This window comes from Taudactylus pleione, unplaced genomic scaffold, assembly GCF_031769625.1.
Source record: "Taudactylus pleione unplaced genomic scaffold, aTauple2 ptg000027l, whole genome shotgun sequence".
Taxonomy (NCBI): Eukaryota; Metazoa; Chordata; class Amphibia; order Anura; family Myobatrachidae; genus Taudactylus; species Taudactylus pleione.
Genome location: NW_028284429.1, coordinates 2,464,818 through 2,486,342, shown reverse-complemented (window position 1 = coordinate 2,486,342; position 21,525 = coordinate 2,464,818). Strand labels below are relative to the sequence as shown.

The 21,525-nt window shown below is 44.1% G+C and overlaps 1 protein-coding gene across 1 annotated transcript in view; it reads right to left on the bottom strand.

The window, feature by feature from the left end:
- LOC148539145 (receptor-type tyrosine-protein phosphatase eta-like) overlaps positions 1-21,525 on the bottom strand; it is a 168,045-nt gene that overhangs the window by 145,685 nt on the left and 835 nt on the right. The window contains exons 2-8 of the mRNA XM_088451818.1: positions 21,409-21,479; positions 16,952-17,235; positions 16,289-16,564; positions 10,881-11,147; positions 8,203-8,478; positions 5,481-5,747; positions 4,995-5,270 (exon numbers count right to left, since the gene is read on the bottom strand). Coding sequence (XP_088307944.1) covers positions 4,995-5,270; positions 5,481-5,747; positions 8,203-8,478; positions 10,881-11,147; positions 16,289-16,564; positions 16,952-17,235; positions 21,409-21,479 — 1,717 coding nt within the window. The remainder of the gene's footprint in view (positions 1-4,994; positions 5,271-5,480; positions 5,748-8,202; positions 8,479-10,880; positions 11,148-16,288; positions 16,565-16,951; positions 17,236-21,408; positions 21,480-21,525) is intronic.

Sequence of the window (21,525 nt, the reverse complement as noted above, 5' to 3'; positions counted from 1 at the left end):
TTCCTCTCCCGGAATGGCTCGCTGTCCCCATACACTAGTATCACAGATATCTCCTGCTTACCTTCCTCTCCCGGAATGGCCCGCTATCCCCATACACTAGTATCACAGATACCTCCTACTTACCTTCCTCTCCCGGAATGGCCCACTGTCCCCATACACTAGTATGAAAGATATCTCCTGCTTACTTTCCTCTCCCGGAATGGCCCACTGTCCCCATACACTAGTATCACAGATATCTCCTGCTTACCTTCCTCTTGCGGAATGGCCCGGTGTCCCCAAACACCAGTATCACAGATATCTCCTACTTACCTTCATCTTGCGGGATGGCCTGCTGTCTCCATACACTAGTATCACAGATATCGCCTACTTACCTTCTTCTTGCGGAATGGCCCACTGTCCCCATACACTAGTATCACAGATATCTCCTACTTACCTTCCTTTTGCGGAATTGCCCGCTGTCCCCATACACTAGTATCACAGATATCGCCTACTTACCTTCTTCTTGCGGAATGGCCCGCTGTCTCCATACACTAGTATCACAGATATCGCCTACTTACCTTCCTCTTGTGGAATGGCCGCTGTCCCCATACACTAGTATCACAGATATCTCCTGCTTACCTTTCTCTCCCGGAATGGCCCGCTGTCCCCATACACTAGTATCACAGATATCTCCTACTTACCTACCTTTTGCGGAATTGCCCGCTGTCCCCATACACTAGTATCACAGATATCGCCTACTTACCTTCTTCTTGCGGAATGGCCCGCTGTCCCCATACACTAGTATCACAGATATCGCCTACTTACCTTCTTCTTGCGGAATTGCCCACTGTCCCCATACACTAGTATCACAGATATCTCCTGCTTACCTTCCTCTCCCGGAATGGCCCGCTGTCCCCATACACTAGTATCACAGATATCTCCTACTTACCTTCCTTTTGCGGAATTGCCCGCTGTCCCCATACACTAGTATCACAGATATCTCCTACTTACCTTCTTCTTGCGGAATTGCCCGCTGTCCCCATACACTAGTATCACAGATATCGCCTACTTACCTTCCTCTTGAGGAATGGCCCGCTACTGTCTATCACTTTTGATGGTGTTGGACCTGTTGTTCTTGTTTGATGTTTACCTGTTTTCTGACCCAGGATTGCCTTTGGCCATTCTACAGGCTTCTTTGTCTGTCAGGTGTGTTTGTGTACGCTAGAATGCTAGCTTTCATACTTTAGTTGGACTCATTATGGTACTCGGCTCTCTGTCAGAAGTTGCCTTGTACTTGTGCATAAAATCAATAACCCATAAGGCAAGAACAGGACTACAAAGCTTGCATGCTGGTAATGAGTCACACATTCTTTGCTGTTTCCAATATGTTTAATTGTGAGATGTCCTAAATTTCCTGATGAAAACTGGATATCACCAGATGAAATAAGACAAAAATCTGCGGACCGGAACTACTGCAGTTCAAACTGAATTGGACACTGTTTCAGGAATCCTCTGCAATTTCTGGGATTACCATCATAATTGGCTGTGCTAGAAATTCTTAGTTTAGAGTGTGAGCCAGCAGGAGGCGGCAACCATTGAAAAGCGATTTGCAGAAGTAAAAATTGACTGCAAAGCATCAGTTTGTTGCAGTAATTACTGTAGACACTGCATTACTTGCTTCTGGGTTTTTTCCTGTTTATTAACATGCATGATCATGTAACATTAAAGGCCCTCAGGAGATGGCTTGCTGGCTGAATCCATAATATGGCCAGAGTATACTATCAAATCTAAAGATCTGGTGGTGTCTACCCACAAGGTATGAGCTTAGCTGTGCCCAGCATGCAGGTCTGATGCCCTGAGTGTGATCGATGAGAGTACTCAGCAAGCCAGGTCTGGTAGCGGAGCAGGAAAGGCAAAGACAAAGGAATATGCAGCAGGTAGGTGAGGTAACAAGCCAAGGTCAGAATGGAATGGCTCAAGACCCAATGATGCCAAAGGTTAATGCAGGAGATGCAGGACCAAGCTTAGTCATACACAGAAAACACAATAATAATGACTGGAATACCGGATAGCAGGGTGTAAAACGTAATACCCTGGCAACTTCCTGTAGCCAGAATGGACTTCATATAGGCAGCCTGATAGAACAACAGAGGTCACACGACTTAAAGTTTCCAGGTTCCCTGGTTCACACTCTATACCCCAATATTCAGACTCCTGTGTCCCCAATGACTGCAGAATTGTTTTGAATAACCCAAAATGCTCTGTGGCACCTAGGGTTACCACCTTTTAATTTTCAGATTCCCAAACTGGCCAAAAGCAAACTTTACATGTTAGAGCCCCCTCCATGCCCCTTTACATGTCTCAGAGGATTCTCATGCACATATATTCCAGCAAAGAACCGCCTCGTACCCCTTTTCATTCTCAGAACCCTCTGAGTCATGCCCCTTTATATGCCAGCCTCAAAGCCCCCTGTCATGCCCGTGCACACTGGTACTTACCAGATACATTACACATGCAAAGTTGTGCCACTTACAAGAGACACAGGAGGAATGTGGCATAACACAAAAGTCAGGTTAAAGGTGATGATAATGCACAGGTGTCCTGTCAGTGTGGTCAGAGATGGATGCAATGCTAATGTTTACGCGATTATCGTATGTGTCGCACTGTGCATGCGTCAAGTTCCATTACCATTATTGCTCGCAAAGTGATTGATAGGCAGGGACCATTTGTGGGCAACAATAGATGGTTTGTGACTCAAACACAGGCATGTCGTGACCGTGTTTGGGAAGCGCTTGCGACTGTGTTCAAGTATACAATAAACACGACTCGGGTGTCTCAGTCCTGGCAGCAAATTCAGAGGGACCTTAGGGCTACCCGGAAGTCCCATAATTGACTGATCTGCATGCAATGCTGCGTCTTTGTACTCAGTGGCTTGGATTTGCGCAGCCGCTGGTGGGCGTCTTAATATAAATCCCGGCGGCTGCGCTGGGTACAAATTTGCAGCAGCGGCATCAGATTACATCTCTGAATCAGGCCCCAAGCATGGAGGAAACCCCCATGGCCACATCCCAAGTAAGACAGCCCACCTGCGGCACCATTTAGTGCCCTAATCAATGACTCAAATAGGGATGCCAGGTTCAATACACAGAAATGCTCAAATAAATAAAACAGCATACGAATAAAATAAAATGGATATTACTTAGAAACAAGAAACAACATAGAATCATGATTGAGCAATAAGAGCAAGAAATCGCTTTGTGCCTATCTGTAAGCTCCAGCTATGCAATTTTACATGTAAACTCTGATCAGGATCATAGATCCAAATCTAATTATATTTTGAGTTAACCCTTTAACTGACTTGTAAGCAGAACCAGCAGTACCACGTTATTGTTAGGGCGAATATTGCAGCGATGCTGTTGACCTCCTGACAGTGGGCATCAAGGGCATCTCTTTCCCAGTTGGCGAGAAGCTCCTCTCAACAGCATTGCAAAAGTGCTTCTGTGTGAGGATCTTGCCAGTGTGCCCTCCCCTTTCTTTATGTGCAGAGGCATCAGGGTTGCACACCACAGTGCCCACGACTCATCATGGGTACTAGCAGAGGGCCATCGGAGAGAGGTACATTTATTTATTACCAGTTATTTATATAGCGCACACATATTCCGCAGTGCTTTACAGAGAATATTTATCCATTCACATCAGTCCATGCCCCAGTGGAGCTTACAATCTATATTCCCTATCACATGCGTACACACGTATGTACTAGGGTTACTTTGTGTTGGGAGCCAATTAACCTACCAGTATATTTTTGGAGTGTGGGAGGAAACCGGAGTACCCAGAGCAAACCCACGCAAACACAGAGAGAATATACAAACTCTGCACAGGTAGGGCCATGGTGGGGATCGAACCCATGACCTCAGTGCTGTGAGGCAGTAATGCTAACCATTACACCGTCTGTGTGGCAACTTAATCTTGCGCTAACTATCTGTAGGTACTACACCCATAATAGGGTTTATCAAGCTAGAGGTGCAGAAAATTCTACAATATGGAAGTTTGCTATGTAATTTAAATTTAACTGTTAACTCTATGAAAGGTCACAGTAGATCCAGGTGCAGGTCCAAGCCCAGATGATACAGAGAGAGCCATGGGTAGCATAGGTTTAAATGTAAAGCTACATGTGTACCTTTTAATACATGGGAAAATGTAAGCAAATGACATGTGGATAGCACTATAAGCAGTGTATCAAGATAGAGGTCTCATGAGAAGAATACATTTAAGACTTGTATTGTACAATACCAAATTGAGTGAATGCAGCAGCACGAGTGACTATATTGACAAAATAATGTCCATTTCATTGCAACTAACATCTGTTGGAGTGCAAGTGAATGATCAAGAGATTGCTAAGTTGATGCTACAGAACTTAACTCACGCTCACGCTATCTGCACTCAAACCATTCACTTAGTAGCTGGCCTGGAAGAAGTGGTGAGAGACTCACTCCAGCTACTGTAGTTGGTTGAAAAATGGCCACAAAGTATTCTTTGCGCTGGTCAGCAACAATCCATTGCCATTTGCATGAATACCAACACTTGGGCACAGAAAGAGGTAAATTATTCCGGACAGACTGCACTCAGCCAGGAGCTTCCAGGTCCTCCTTTGTCTGGCCGGGACCTCTTATTGCTATATAATACTCACTATGCTGGCGTTTCTATCACAACATGCTAAACCAGGCGTGTGGCTGAAACACTAACAATTCACGTCAAAAGAACTATTTGTTCTGCGGATACTTAGGGGTAAATTTACTAAAGTGAGAGTTTTTAGAAGTGAGTTTTTAAAAGAGATGTTGCCCATAGCAACCAATCAGATTTTACTTAACATTTAACTAGCACATTCTAGAAGATAATAGCTAGAATCTGATTGGTTGCTATGGGCAACATCTTTTTTAAAACTCACTTCTAAAAACTCTCACTTTAGTAAATTTACCCTTAGACTCTGTTTTCATGATCAGGATTGTACTCACATGTGCAGGTAGTTACTGACACAGGATCAGACTCAGTGACATTATCACCAGCTCTTGTATATACCATGAATGTATATGTTTGTCCTGGTGTTAGATTCATTATTGTAGCTGATTCATTTGTCGCTATTATATTATTTATCATTGTAGCTGATGATGTGACATTTGTCTGGACTCTGTAGGTGTAAGATGCCTGATACTCATTGGGTTTACTCCAGGACAGAGCAACAGAGACCGTGGAAGATGAAGTGTTTATCGGTGATGTCACCGGCATCGGTTCTATGATGAGAGAAATAACACACAGGATCAGTGAGGGCAGAGGTTACAGTAAAGAGACATCTAATATTACTTTTACATCTACTCTGAGAACTAAATATATATATATATAAATATATATATATATATATATATATATATATATATATATATAAATATGATAAAACTTATGTAACTGATCATTTGTAGATAAAAGGTATGAGACATACTTACTAGTGTACACAGATGCGCTAACAGGTAAACTCTGATACTTGCAGCCTCTGACTGTTACCACAGTAATGGTGTAATTAGTCCCAGATGTCAGGCTCTGAAGGGTGATATTTGTTGTGTTACTTGATACAGTCCAAGTGCTGGAAGAATTCCCATAAGTTATATTATATGACTTAATTACACCTGTCATATTTACTGGCTCTCCCCAAGATAGTGTGATGTTGTTTACTCCAACTGTGATAAAGGTTATGTTTCCTGGTTGTGTTGGATCTGTGTAAAAATATAGAAATACATTTAATTAAGGACATACTGATTCCCTGTGTGTATGGGGCAGTTTAAGAAGGGAGGGGCCCCGTGTGCAGTCTACACTGTTTGGGCCCCCTCTCTGTGAAGTGCAGTAGACTCTGACATTGTACCAGAAGCTAATGCTCATGCACAGGTCTCCGGTAACATGGCGCCGTCTCCGCAGTACCCGAGACACCTCTACTGCCCATGTGGAAATATCTGAAAAAATAGCCACTTCCCCATTTCCCGGTGATTTGCGCTGATACTGCTGCACTGACACAGGACTACGGAGAGGTAAGTATTATTAATGTGTGCAGGTTGTGTGGTGTGGACCCAGGGGCCCGTGTACACCACACACCCTGCACCCATTATAGACACACCAATGCCTGCAATGCCATTGGCATGTGATACATGTATGTGTTAGGATGACAGTTTCTACCTATAGTATGGTATTTTCCTGCATGTGTGAGCTTACTTTCTACAAAATGGCACAAAATGATCCCCCCTCCTAAAAAAAATCAATCCTAGGCTCATAACATCATTGGGTGTGGGGTTAATAAATATTGTTATTGTTCTTTTGATTTTGGATGATGTTGAGGATATTTAGGTTGGTGGCATTTGGAATGTTTTTCTTCACAACACTGAGGGCCTGATTCAGATTTTGGACTATTTTAAGATAGAGCAATTAACTTTGTACCTGGGCAAACCAGACTGCAATGCAAGGGGCGCAAACACCTACATTGTTTTTGCATATGGGGTAAATATTGGCTGTTTTTGCATGTAGCCCACAAATGCTGGACAGCTTTATTTTTACGCTGCAATTAGCTGTCAGTTTGAACACAACCCTCCCAAATATTAATCTCTCTGCTCATTTTTCATCTGTCCCATCTGCAGTGTAGCATAGATTTACCACAGTTACTCGCTAAATCTTACTCTATTCTCACCTCTGAATAAGGCCCTGAGTATGAATTAAAGTCGATTGTCCCCCAATAGTTCCCCTACTCTTGGTACTTTTTTTTTCTCTTTTTTCTTTGGATTACATTTATGTCTCTACTAGGTACAGTAGTTGGTTTTTATACAGTGGTTCTCGCCCAGCTAAACAGCTGTGAGGCTTTTTTTTTTCTGTTTTTGTTGAAAATTTATTATTATTGGTTTTGATAATCATCTCCTGGGTTTTTTTATTGTTAATTTGTTCTGTGAGTCTGACATTTTGATTATTTTTTTCCATTCACATCAGTCCCTGCCCCAGTGGAGCTTTCAATCTATATTCCCTATCACATGCGCACATACATACACATTAGGGTTAATTTGTGTTGGAAGCCAGTTTACCTACCAGTATATATTTGGAGTGTGGGAGGAAACTGGAGTACCCGGAGGAAACGCTCGCAAGCACAGGGAGAATATACAAATTCCGCACACGTAGGGCCATGGTGGGAATCGAACCCATGACCTCGGTGCTGTGAGGCAGTAATGCTAACCATTACACCGTATGTGTGGCAACTTAATCTTGCACTAACTATCTGCGGGTACTACACCCATAATAGGGTTTATCAAGCTAAATTTGCAGAAAATTCTACAACATGGAAGTTTGCTATGTAATTTAAATTTAACTGTTAACTCTGTGAAAGGTCACAGTAGATCCAGGTGCAGGTCCAAGCCCAGATGATACAGAGAGAGCAATGGGTAGCACAGGTTTAAATGTAAAGCTACATGTGTACCTTTTAATACATGGGAAAATGTAAGCAAATGACATGTGGATAGCACTATAAGCAGTGTATCAAGGTAGAGGTCTCATGAAAAGAATACATTTAAGACATGTATTGTACAATACCAAATTGAGTGAATGCAGCAGCACGAGTGACTATATTGACAAAATAATGTCCATTTCATTTCAACTAACATCTGTTGGAGTGCAAGTGAATGATCAAGAGATTGCTATGGTGATGCTACAGAACTTAACTCATGCTCACACTATCTGCACGCAAATCATTCGCTTAGTAGCTGGCCTGGAAGAAGTGGTGAGAGACTCACTCCAGCTACTGTAGTTGGTTGAAAAATGGCCCTTCCAGGTCCTCCGGTGTCTGGCCGGGACCTCTTATTGCTATATAATACTCACCATGCTGGCATTTCTATCACAACATGCTAAACCAGGCGTGAGGCTGAAAAACTAACAATTCATGTCAAAGGAACTATTTGTTCTGCGGATACTTAGGGGTAAATTTACTAAAGTGAGAGTTTTTAGAAGTGAGTTTTAAAAGAGATGTTGCCCATAGCAACCAATCAGATTCTACTTAACATTTACTAGCACCTTCTACAAGATAATAGCTAGAATCTGATTGGTTGCTATGGGCAACATCTTTTTTAAAACTCACTTCTAAAAACTCTCACTTTAGTAAATTTACCCCTTAGACTCTGTTTTCATGATCAGGATTGTACTCACATGTGCAGGTAGTTACTGACACAGGGCCAGACTCTGTGACATTATCACCAGCTCTTGTATATACCATGAATGTATATGTTTCTCCTGGTGTTAGATTCATTATTGTAGCTGCTTCTTTTGTCACTATTTTATTATCTATCATTATAGCTGATGATGTGACATATGTTTGGACTCTGTAGGTGTAAGATGCCTGACAATCGTTGGGTTTACACCAGGACAGAGCAACAGAGATCATGGAGGATGAAGTGTTTATCGGTGATGTCACCGGCATCGGTTCTATGATGAGAGAAATAAAACACAGGATCAGTGAGGACAGAGGTTACAGTAAAGAGACATCTAATATTACTTTTACATCTACTCTGAGACACCGAGCGACAGTGGAGAAGATCATGCTCTCAGGAAGATTTTCTCCATTTCAAATTCATGCTGTCATCGTACAGTGCTGCCCTTTCCCTCTCTAAACAGTCATATTTCAAGAATCTCATCTCCTCCCTGTCCTCAAATCCCCAGCGTCTCTTTTCCACCTTCAACTCCCTCCCCTGCCCACCCCCTCCTCGTCTCCCCTCCTTGCTCTCTGCCACTGACTTTGCTACCTATTTCACATCTAAAATTGATTCCATACATCAGGACATCATATCCAACCAGTCCCCCAGCTCTCCACCTCCTCCTTTCCCGGATCACTCCTCCCCATCCTTTTTACCGACTCTGACATCCTTCTCCCCTGTGACTGGAGAGGAAGTTAAGGCCCTTATCCAGTCCTCCCCCCCTTCCACCTCTCCCCTCGACCCTATCCCCTCCCACCTCCTCCGCTACCTCTCTCCTTCTGCATGCTCCCATCTTGCCCACCTCCTTAATCTTTCCCTCTCTGCTGGCACTGTTCCTTCTGCATTCAAGCATGCCCTTGTCTCCCCCATTCTTAAAAAACCTAACCTTGATCCTAACATTCTCTCTAACTACCGACCAATCTCTCTCCTCCCTTTTGCCTCCAAACTCCTTGAGCATATTGTTTACAACCGCCTCACCACATTTCTTTCCTCCCACTCCCTCCTTGACCCTTTTCAGTCTGGCTTCCATTCTCTCCACTCCACTGAAACTGCCCTCACAAAAGTCAGCAACGACCTCCTTGCTGCCAAATCCAAGGGCCATTACTCCTTGCTCATTCTCCTTGACCTCTCTGCTGCTTTTGACACTGTGGACCACCGTCTACTGCTGCATATCCTTCACTCCCTTGGTCTACGTGACACTGCTCTCTCCTGGCTGTCCTCCTACCTCTCTGACCGTTCCTTCTCTGTTTCCTCTCATGGTGACTCCTTCCTCCCACAGCCTCTTACAGTAGGTGTTCCCCAAGGTTCTGTTCTTGGACCTCTCCTATTCTCTCTCTATACGTCTTCTCTAGGTAAACTCATCAGCTCTTTTGACCTCCATTATCATCTCTATGCTGATGATACTCAGATCTACCTTTCCTCACCTGATCTTTCCCCCCTCTCTACTGACTCATATCTCTAACTGTCTCTCTGCTATCTCTTCCTGGATGTCCCAACAATTTCTCAAACTTAATATGTCTAAGACTAAGCTGATAGTCTTCCCACCCTCCCACATAACATCATGTCCCACTATTTCTTTATTAATAGATGGCATAACTATCTCATCTAGTCCCAAAGTGCGTTTTCTTGGAGTCATCCTGTACTCTTCCCTCTCCTTCAAAACACACATTCAGAACCTCTCGCAGTCCTATCGTTTCCATCTCAAGAATATTTCCAAGATCAGACCCTTTCTCACCCAGGATGCTACCAAAACCCTTCTACATTCACTGGTCATGTCCAGATTGGACTACTGTAACCTTCTCCTAGCTGGCCTCCCCAAATCCCATCTCTCTCCTCTCCAGTCTGTGCTCAATGCTGCTGCTCGGCTCATCTTCCTCTCCAAACGCTCTACATCTGCCTCCCCTCTTTTGCAAGCCCTCCACTGGCTCCCATTCCCCTTCAGAGCCCAAGTCAAGGCTCTCATACTCACTTACAAAGCCCTCACCCATTCCTCTCCCATTTACATCTCTGATCTCATCTCCCTTCACTCTTCTGTCCGCCCTCTTTGTTCACTTAATACACGCCGCCTTTCATGCAAATTGATTACTTCCTCCCACTCCCGCCTCCAAGATTTTGCCCGTGCTGCTCCTCACCTTTGGAACTCCCTCCCACTCCCCATCAGACTCTGCACCTCTCTACAATCTTTCAAACAAGCTCTTAAGACCCACTACTTCATTAAAGCCTTCCAGCTCTCATCCTAACTTACTGCTACATCTTCCTTTCTCCCCGCCTACCCCATTCTGTATCACTCCTGTTTGTCTTCCCCTCCCTTAAAGAATGTAAGCTCTTTCGAGCAGGGACCTCTACCCTCTTGTGCTTCTCCCTACTGTAATTTAATTTATCTCTTACTCCCCACTGGGGCAACTAACACTTGGCTGCTTATGCGGGCCTAAAGGTCGCTAATATAGCAATGTTTATCCATGTCCTGTATTGTATTGTAAGTCAATGGTTACTTATTTGTCTATGTACTTTGTAAGGCACTGCGGAACACTTGTGGCGCCACATAAATAAATGATAATAATAATAAATATATATATATATGATATAGCTTAAGAAACTGACTACTTATAGCTAAATGATATGAGAAATACTTACTAGTATACACAGATGCGCTAACAGGTAAACTCTGATACTTGCAGCCTCCGACTGTTACAACGGTAATGGTTTTATTAGTGCAAGATGTCAGGCTCTGAAGGGTGATATTTGTTGTGTTACTTGATACAGTCCAAGTGCTAGAAGAATTCCCATAAGTTATATTATATGACTTTATTACACCTGTCATATTGACTGGATCTCCCCAAGATAGTGTGATGCTGTTTACTCCAACTGTGATAAAGGTTATGTTTCCTGGTTGTGTTGGATCTGTGTTAAAACATAGAAATACATTTAATTAAGGACATACTGATTCCCTGTGTGTATGGGGCAGTTTAAGAAGGGTGGGGGCTCGTGTGCAGTCTACTCTGTGTGAGCCCCCTCCTCTCTGAAGTGTAGTAGACTCTGACATTGCACCAGAAGCTAATGCTCATGCACAGGTCTCCGGTAACATGGCACCATCTCCGCAGTACCCGAGATACCTCTACTGCCCATGTGCAAATATCTGAAAAAATAGCCACCTCCCCATTTCTTGGTGATTTGCGCTGATACTGCTGCACTGACACGGGACTACGGAGAGGTAAGTATTATTAATGGGTGCAGGTTGTGTGGTGTGGACCCAGGGGCCCGTGTGCACCACACACCCTGCACCCATTATAGACACACCAATGCCTGCAATGCCATTGGCATGTGATACATGTATGTGTTAGGATGACAGTTTCTACCTATAGTATGGTATTTCCATGCATGTGTGAGCTTACTTTTGGAATGTTGTTCCTCACAACACTGAGGGCCTGATTCAGATTTGGGACTATAGTAAGATAGAGCAAGTAATTTTGTACCTGGGCAAACCAGACTGCAATGCAAGGGGCGCAAACAACTACATTGTTTATGCATATGGGGTAAATACTGGCTGCTTTTGCATGTAGCCCACAAATGCTGGACAGCTTTATTTTTACGCTGCAATTTAGCTGTCAGTTTGAGCACACCCCTCCCAAATATTAATCTCTCTGCTCATTTTTCATCTGTCCCATCTGCAGTGTAACATAGATTTACCACAGTTACTCGCTAAATCTTACTCTATTCTCACCTCTGAATAAGGCCCTGAGTATGAATTAAAGTCGATTGTCCCCCAATAGCTCCCCTACTCTTGGTACTTTTTTTTCTCTTTTTTTCTTTGGATTACATTTATGTCTCTACTAGGTACAGTAGTTGGTTTTTATACAGTGGTTCTCGTCTAGCTAAACAGCTGTGAGGCTTTTTTACTTTTCTTTCTGTTTTTGTTGATAATTTATTATTATTGGTTTTGAAATTTTTGGCTTTTGATAATCATCTCCTGGGTTTTTTTTATTGTTAATTTGTTCTGTGAGTCTGACATTTTGAATCTTTTTGTAGGGGTTGCCTTGCCTGCCACCTTTCTTTATTGAATGGGGGGGGGGGGGTTAGCAATACTATCTTCACATCCTAATCTCTCTTCCCCATACATCTCAATGTGGTGTCTTGAAACGTGGATGGTGACAATAGCCCGGTGAAACGTAAACATATTCTAATGCTTCTGAAAAAATTGCCCCCTGATATTATAATTGTATAGCAGACTCATGGGAAATAAGGGCCTCCATTCTCTTCGAACTCCATGGCTGGATCACTGCTTCACCTCATCTTACAGCACAAAATACAGAGGTGTCACCATAGCATTTAGTAGGAACCTCCCCTTCATGGTTATGATCAAGTGATTGAGCCAAATGGGAGTTTTCTTATCTTAGATGTGGCCATTTACAGCTGTAATTACACACTGGTGCATATATATGCTCCTAATGTAGACGCTCACACATTTTTTAGTTCTCTACTACAAATTTTGGGCCAGCAAGAAAACTTCCCTCTAATACTTGGGTGTGATTTTAGTACCGACAACTGATTACTTCTTCCCATCACCACCTCCAAGATTTAGCCCGTGCTGCTCCCTACCTCTAGAATTCTCTACCTCTCCCTGTCAGACTCTCCACCCAGGGCCAAAACTAGGATTTTTGTCATCCGGGGCAAGACAGTAATTTGGCGTCCCCCTTGGTAAATCCCCCATAGTAATGCCCCCTGCAACAGTGCTCCTTTAGTAATGCTCCCTGAGGTAATGCCCCTGTAGTAGTGCCCATATACTAATGCCCCTGTAGTAGTGCCCATATAGTAATGCCCCTGTAGCAGTACCCATATGGTAATGCCCCCATAGTAATGGCCCTGTAGTGCCTCCGGCTAACGCGGTGCTGCAGGGAAGGAGACGGGCGCCCTCTGGTAATAAAATCCAACTTGGAACCTTCCTTCGGCACTGGGCATGTGCACCTCCAGCCCCCCTAGTTGCGACCTGGCCTCCAAACAGGCTCTCAAGACCCACTTCATTAAATCCTTCCATCTCTCTGTCCTATGCTCACTATCTACCCCCACTCTGTCACCCCAACTGTCTACCCCTACCTATTAAAATGTAATCTCTCACAAGCAAGGTCCTCTTCCCCATGTACTTTTCCTTCCCTTACTATTACTTATGGAACCCTTCACTTGACTTCTGCCACCATACTACTTATCTGAGTGTTATGACCGCTGTTGCAGCAATGTCTATATACCATGTACTTGTCCTGCATTGTCTTCTACTGTAAGTCACTGTTGTCACAAACTGCACTATCTGCTGCAGCCATCAGGTCATTTACCTGATTTCCCGCTCCATGATCTGGCTTCGTGACAGACTCCAGCTGTAGCTCTTCTCACCTCCTGCAGTCTCCCCGGCTTCCACATGCAGCATTCCCTCCAGTGCTGGCTGCTGGGTGCAGCCATGACAGTCTGGATCAGATGACCAGATCTCCACTAACATGATGCCTGGGGCCAATCTCTGACAAGCCAGGGGTATATAAAGATTCTCCCTACACACAGCACATGCCAGTGCAATGTTGTCCGCAGCAATGTTTTCCTTAGCTGTGTGCTAATTCAGTGAGCTTCTGCTGATTTTTCATCTTAGCCCAGAGACTCTAAGTGTATTTTACCATCTTGTTGCACTACTATGTAGCTCCAGTATCCGGTTCCATTCCGGTGTTCCAGTAATCCAGACCCACCCTGTTCCAGCAATCTGGTTCCCATTCCGGTGTTCCAGCAATCTGGTTCCCATTCTGGTGTTCCAGCAATCCGGACCCATTCCGGTGTTCCACCAATCCGGTCCCATTCCAGTGTTCCAGCAATTTGGCTACATTCTGGTTTTCCTCCAAGCCAGTCCCATTCCAGTGTTCCAGCATTCCAGTCCCATTCTGGTTATCCAGTATTCCCGATCCATTCTGGTTATCCAGCAATTCGGTCCAGAGGTACGCCGGGTTCCACGTGATCCATGATAATAATAATAATAATAATTTTATTTATATAGCGCTTTTCTCCTAAAGGACTCAAAGTGCTTTACATTTACAGTACAAAATAAGCTTAAACAAGGGACATTAGTGAAATGCTTGGGTGAACAGGTGAGTCTTGAGTCTATTTTTGAAGGATTCTAGAGTGGAGGCCTCTCGAATTGTGCGGGGAAGTGAGTTCCATAAGGTTGGAGCCACAAAACTGAAAGCTCGACCCCCAGACGAATTCCGTGAGATTCTAGGTACTGTTAATAGTCCTTCGTCAACGGATCGCAGTAATCGAGTGGGACAGTAGGGAATCAGAAACTGCTTCAGGTACCCTGGGCCATGGTCATGAAGGGCTTTGTAAGTTATTAATCCAATCTTGAAAGCAATTCGCCATCTGACAGGCAGCCAGTGAAGGGAGTAGAGGATGGGTGTTATGTGGCTGGAACGGGGCTGGTTGGTTAATAGCCTGGCAGCTGCGTTTTGTACCATCTGCAAGCGGTGTAATTCTTTTGCTGGGAGACCGAGGTAGAGGGCGTTGCAGTAGTCTAGGCGTGATGATATAAATGCATGTATGACTTTAGGCAGATCTTCTGAGGGAATTAAGTGCTTGATTCTGGCTATGTTCCTCAGATGAAAGAATGAGGATTTGATTGTGGCTGAGACCTGATGTTTAAGTGTCAAGCCACTATCCAGGACAACACCAAGATTCCGCACATGTTTAGTGTTTTGTAATTCTGAATCCCCAAGCGCAAGTCCTGTTGGTTGGCTATGCTGTAGCCCTGTCCTGTGACCTATCATAAGAACCTCTGTTTTATCAGGGTTCAGTCGCAGCCAACTAGCATTCATCCACTCCTGAAGCTCAGCTAGGCAGCCATTTAGGGTTGTTATTGGGTCCTTTGTACCTGGAGCAAAGGACAGGTACAGTTGTGTATCATCTGCATAGCAGTGGTAAACCAGGTCATGGATCTAGTGATCTAGTGTCATATTGGTTCTAAGCCTGGTTGATGTACTGAAGTTCATCCTTTCCAGTCTATCTGTACCGGTGTGTCTCAAGCACCTATCATCTGGTTTCATCAAGACTCTGGCTGTCCCACCAGTACCTTCAGTCACCAGCAGCTATCTTGCCTACCAGTAAAACGCACAACTGCAGTCCATGCACCTTATATCTCTGTCTGAATCCATGAGTTGGAACTATTTAAGGCTTTCAAGCTTTCACCCTCTCGCCCCAGATCCAGTTCCAGCCAAAGACTCCAGTCCAGTTCCAAAGACAAACACAAATGTGACAACTGTTCTCTTGTTCTACTCAATTGTTTATATACTTTCTATGGTGCTGCGGAATCCTTGTGGCTCCATATAAATAAAGGATTATAATATTGAGCTTTTATGGAGAGGATCTTTGCTTAGGAATGTTATGATACAGTGAACCTGCCTATTTTGCATAAGTTCTCAAAAGCTTACATTAGGTCTTCTGCCTATAACAACTGTCCTTATTCCTGCGCATCATCAGCGACATCGCCCGTAGGACCTGCATCATAGTTGCCGACTTCTCGCTTCCTTCTTCCGGTAGGGAGCTGTCGGGCATTCTCGGTGGGGGGGCGGGTTATGGTTAATGGGGGCGTGGCTGACAAGTTACGCGATTTTGGGGGCGGAGCTTGGGGCATGACAGCGCGATCGCATCCTCGTGGCCCCGACCTCTCTTCACAATGCCGATATTAATGGGCCGGGAGCGGCACCTGATTTTCGGGAGGCTCCCAGCCAAATCGGTAGGGTAGGAAAGTGTGACCTGCATGCAGGTCTCACGGACGACATCGTCAGTGACGGTCATACTGCCGAATGCAGCATGGCCCCAGCACCGCATTATTGCTCTCGACATTGGCAAGTGTGTAAGCACTTGCTGATGTCGGGACCCCCACCAGATCCTGTTGCACGATAGTTCAGCTGGGTACAAATTGTTAAAAAAAACTATAAAAACTAACACTCAACAAAGAAAACAAACTATTTGTTCTGCAGATCCCTAGACCTTGTTTTCATGATCAGGATTGTACTCACATGTGCAGGTAGTTACTGACACAGGGTCAGACTCAGTGACATTATCACCAGCTCTTGTATATACCATGAATGTATATGTTTGTCCTGGTGTTAGACTCATTATTGTAGCTGATACATTTGTCACTATTGTATTATTTATCATTGTAGCTGATGATGTGACATTTGTCTGGACTCTGTAGGTGTAAGATGCCTGATACTCATTGGGTTTACTCCAGGACAGAGACACAGAGACCGTGGAAGATGAAGTGTTTATCAGTGATGTCACCGGCATCGGTTCTATGATGAGAGAAATAACACACAGGATCAGTGAGGGCAGAGGTTACAGATATATACATCTAATATTACAGTACTAATGCAGCACTTTCTGGTTCCACCTCAGTGACAGGGAGCCGGTGGCTGCACAATAACATCACAGTGCCGCGCCCAGCTCCCGGTCACTTAGGAAGATCCAACAGTGCAGGGAGAGTCTTTAGGGCCAATGCAGCAGCTCCGTAAGTGCTGGGCACCCCCCCAGAGTAATAAAGCTGGGTTTTGCTGTGAGGTCATGCCCCCTTTCCAGGTGCTCACTCCTCTGGTGAGTGCAAGGAGCTTACTGGCTGTACTGGGTGTCACTGACCCCAGTGCTGCCACTGATTGTAGCTAAAAGGTATGAGAAATACTTACTAGTATACACAGATGCGCTAACAGGTAAACTCTGATACTCGCAGCCTACGACTGTTACCACAGTAATGGTGTAATTAGTCCCAGATGTCAGGCTCTGAAGGGCGATATTTGTTGTGTTACTTGATACAGTCCAAGTACTTGAAGAATTCCCATAAGTTATATAATAGGACTTTATTACACCTGTCATAGTGACTGGCTCTCCCCAAGATAGTGTGATGTTGTTTACTCCAACTGTGATAAAGGTTATGTTTCCTGGTTGTGTTGGATCTGTGTAAAAAAATAAAAATATACATAATTAAGGACATACTGATTCCCTGTGTATATGCTCTCAATTACCCTGAGCTGCAATGTACAGTAGATGTGATACATGTATGTGTTAGGATGTCAGTTTCTGCCTATGGTATTTCCCTGCATGTGTGAGCTTGTTTTCTGCAAAATAATCCCCCTTCCTGGAAAGAATCAGTCCTAGGCTCATAGCATCTGGGATATTCCCCACTCATTGCTGCAGAGTGTCTGGGGGTAATGAATATTGTTAAAGGAAAAAATATATTTGTTCTTCACTAGCACACTACAGGTACCAGCTATCCTTGTCATGCCAGGTCTAAAAGGTTGTAACAGGCCTCTAACTCCTCACATTATCCCCACAATGTCCTTTCCCTGTAGTCTTTCAATTTCCCTTTCTTGCAGTCACTTCTGTCTATGCATTCTGGTCAGCTGGTCAAACAACAGTCCATTGCCATTTATATGAGAGATCCATTGGCGTACCTATAAAATTTGCTCCCCCTGCCAAAAAAGTGTTTGGTGCCCCCCAAAAAAACATCAAAATATTTTTTTTTGTGTGTTCCTATGGTGTGCATGCTCACGAAAAGGGTGAGTGGTTTTGTGACACAGTAATGCCCCTTACACATTATGCCACACAGTGATGCCCTTTACACCTTATGCCACACAGTAAAGCCCCTAACACATTATGCCACACAGTAATGCCCCATACACATTATGCCACAGAGTAATGTCCCTTACACATTATGACACACAGTAATGCCCCTTACATTATGCCACACAGTATTGCCCCTTATAACACATTATGCCACACAGTAATGCCCTTTACAAGTAATTATTCAACACAGTAATACCCCTTACCACACAATATGCAACAGTAATGTCCCTTACACATTATTCCACAGTAATGCCCCTTACACATTAAGCCACCTTAATACCCCTTACTCATTATGGGCCTGATTCAGACCCATTCGCTAGCAAGCGATTGCTCGGAGCGAGCAATGTTTTGCAATGTGTGCATGCGTATGCATTGTATTGTGCATGCACGAACTAGTACGAGCGATGGGGAAGCACTTTCTTGCCAAGCATAGACAGCCCAGCTGAATGAGTGACAGGTCAAGCCGTTTGTGGGTGGTAACAGGGGCAGGCCACTGGAAATGGGGAAGTGGAGGTGCGAACGCAGGCGTGCCTGAGAATCTTTACGCTGTTTCAGAGGCGTGCATAATTAACAGCCAGCATCATAGGACACGTCACTTGGTTGAATTATACACTGAAGTGCTCGCAGTGCTTGTGGTAGGGTATGGTCAACCTCAAGCTCTGCGATCGCATCCGATGGTGCTCAATGTACCAATGGTTTCATGCACTTCTGGGAGATGACGTTTGCAAGTGGGCGTCTTATGAATGGCTGGTGAGCGTCTGCATACACAAAGTGATCGCACGCCAAGACATAGTGGGCGTGTTTATGCCTTGCCGTGCAATCTCCTGCCTTGATGTCACTTAGCCGAATTTCCATACGCTGGGAGCGAGTGTCTGTATCTAGCGAACGGGTCTGAATCAGGCCATATGTCACAGAAATGCCCCTTACACATGTTGATTATTGGGGCGTGGGTCCCCTGGATTGCTTCAGGGCATAGCATTATAACACATTTTTCCTTATTTAGCACCTTTATTGTTTGCTTATTATATATGTAATATTTTCACACCTCTATTTTTCGGTATGCAGTCGGGAAGCCGGCAGACCTAATCCCGGCAGCCGGCTTCCCGACTGCTTAATCCCGGCGAGGGTTAAATGGCAGGCGTCTAAATCTAGATGCCTGTTATTTTATCGACACAGGGAGACTGACTTCCAGCATCCCAATCGAAGGGACTCCGGCCGCCGAGCACGGATTGCCGCGTGGGGGGGGAGAGGGTTAGGTTTAGGGTACCCGGCGGGGACTTAGGGTTAGGCACCCCCCCCAAGAGGTTAGGTTTAGGCTAGGGGAAGTGGGGGTTAGGGTTAGGCACCCCTGGGGGGGACTTAGGGTTAGGCACACCCTCCCGGGGGACTTAGGTTTAGGTGGCGGGGAAGGTGGGGTTAGGTTTAGGCACTTAAAGGGGGGACTAGGGTTAGGCACTGGGGGGAGGTTAGGGTTAGGCACCCCTAAGGGAGGGTTAAGGTTAGGGGAGGGAATTAGGTTAGCCAATACTTACCTTAAGGACGATCTGGATTTTCACCCATGTCGGGCAGCCGCTGTCGGGATTTCAACCATACCGATTCCCTATTTTTCACTTTAATTCTAATATATGCAGTAGCTGCTCCTATCTAACACTCTTTTACACTTCACCTTTCTCACTATAGCTATGCCCTGGGGTGGCTCAGCTGGGCTGGTTTGGGGGTGTCCTGTGCTCTGGAATTAACCCCAGTATGTTAGGGATCTATCCTAAAGAGGTTACCTGGATGCGGTGGGTAGGCCCATAACCCTAGCCAGGATTATGCTAAAAACCTCTTTTTATTTATTGCAAAGAGTATTATTTATATATAATTAGTAATGTTGGAGTTGTGCACTTGTAATTTTTCTTTTTGCATCTACATCAGAGGAAAGCAGCCTGTAGCTCTCTGGCTGAACTACAACTCCCAGCATCCGTGCTGTTTGCCTGGACTGCTGGAAGTTGTTTGTCGACAACGGATGGAGTGCCTCAGCTTATCTCAGCCTGCTTTATGCACTGTATGTACCATGTAAATATGTATGTATGTGACCAATATACACAACAAATTTTTGTACTAAATGTATTTGCACTTTATTGCAGACATCCTGGCAGGAATATGCTCTGTGCTGCTGCTCATATTTCTGGTCTCTCGCATGACACCCACCATCTACCTTCTCCAGTTATTCTGCTTAGAGTCACCTGCATATAAAGGAGGCAGGCGTCCATGAGCTAAACCATTATTTATAACAGCCTATCAATTTACCAGGGTCCTAGGGCAACTGGTTGGGGTTGGGGAGTATCATTTAAAAAAAAACTGAGTATCTTTGAAAATTTACCATGTTTGCATACCCAATCAACTTGGTGGTTCAGAATGTTTTTTACAGGAAACAGGAAATGCCCCTAAAATACAGGAAAGGGATTCTTATATTCTCTTTAATTCCTTATACTGTTCCTTGCTTTAGAAATCTTAGTGCCCACTATGTAAGTCCTATCGCCACATGAAATAACATAAAACAACTACAGAGTTATCTGTATAATATTAGTTTATCAAAGTAGGATTACACAGTACATATATATCCCTGCTACAATTAACTACAAAACAATATATTCAATTACACATGTAAAATACAGGTTACATATATATGTTCAATGTAAGCTATGTAATATCAAGTAAAACAATATAATAATATGATACTTATGTTCTTGGAGATCACAGGCCTGGCTTAGAACCTTCTCATTCAGCAGTCTCAACACGTGTGTTCACAGCCCTCATTCATTCACATATAAGAGTGTGGCTGTAACTTGACACAGGAAACGGGGGTAGTGATCTGTTTCTTCTGATCAAATGTGTGTGTGACAACTGGTCTTCCAGCTGGCTGAGTAGAGAAAGAATGGGGTCGGGAGAGAGAAGCTGGGAATAGAATTCTCCTATAACAAGTCCCCCTGATGGCAGTTGGCTGTTCTTAACAGATAAACTGACATATGTATATTATGTCACCATTTTAGTGTGTGTATGTTTAGTGTGTGTGTACATCTGATCAAAGAAGGTGAATTATGACAATGTACTTTTTACAGTTCAGAATAAGAAGTAATGAAAGGGTTGAGAAGCAGTGTATCTCTCCTACGACATAGGTACAAGGAAAAAAACACCTTGTTTTTTGTATTTATGCAAGGACAAAAAAAATCTTCCTATGTAAGCAGCAGGCCCTTTCCTAATGTCCATCAACATTTGAAACTAAGAGTCTATAGCTGTTTCTTCGATGTCATCATCTTCGTCAAATGAAGTGGGGGGCACTTCTGGGGTGTAGTCATCTTGGACATCTGTTTTGGATCATCTGTGTCATGGTCCTTTCCGATCTGTGTTCTGTCCAATCATCTTAGGGTCCATGCAGTCATCTGCCAGAAATTGTCTGTCTACAGCTGGGCCTCATCAGCATCTAAATAAGAAATTAAGAGTTATCAATACTTTAGAAAGTCTCCACCTTTCCTACCAAATCCGACATCTTCTCTTCCATCCGATCTGCCTGCAGTCTTCAGATATCCTGTTGTTGACTTGATTTTCCTATATGGATGAAAAACAGGTTATCCGAGCATTAGCTGTCCCTCCC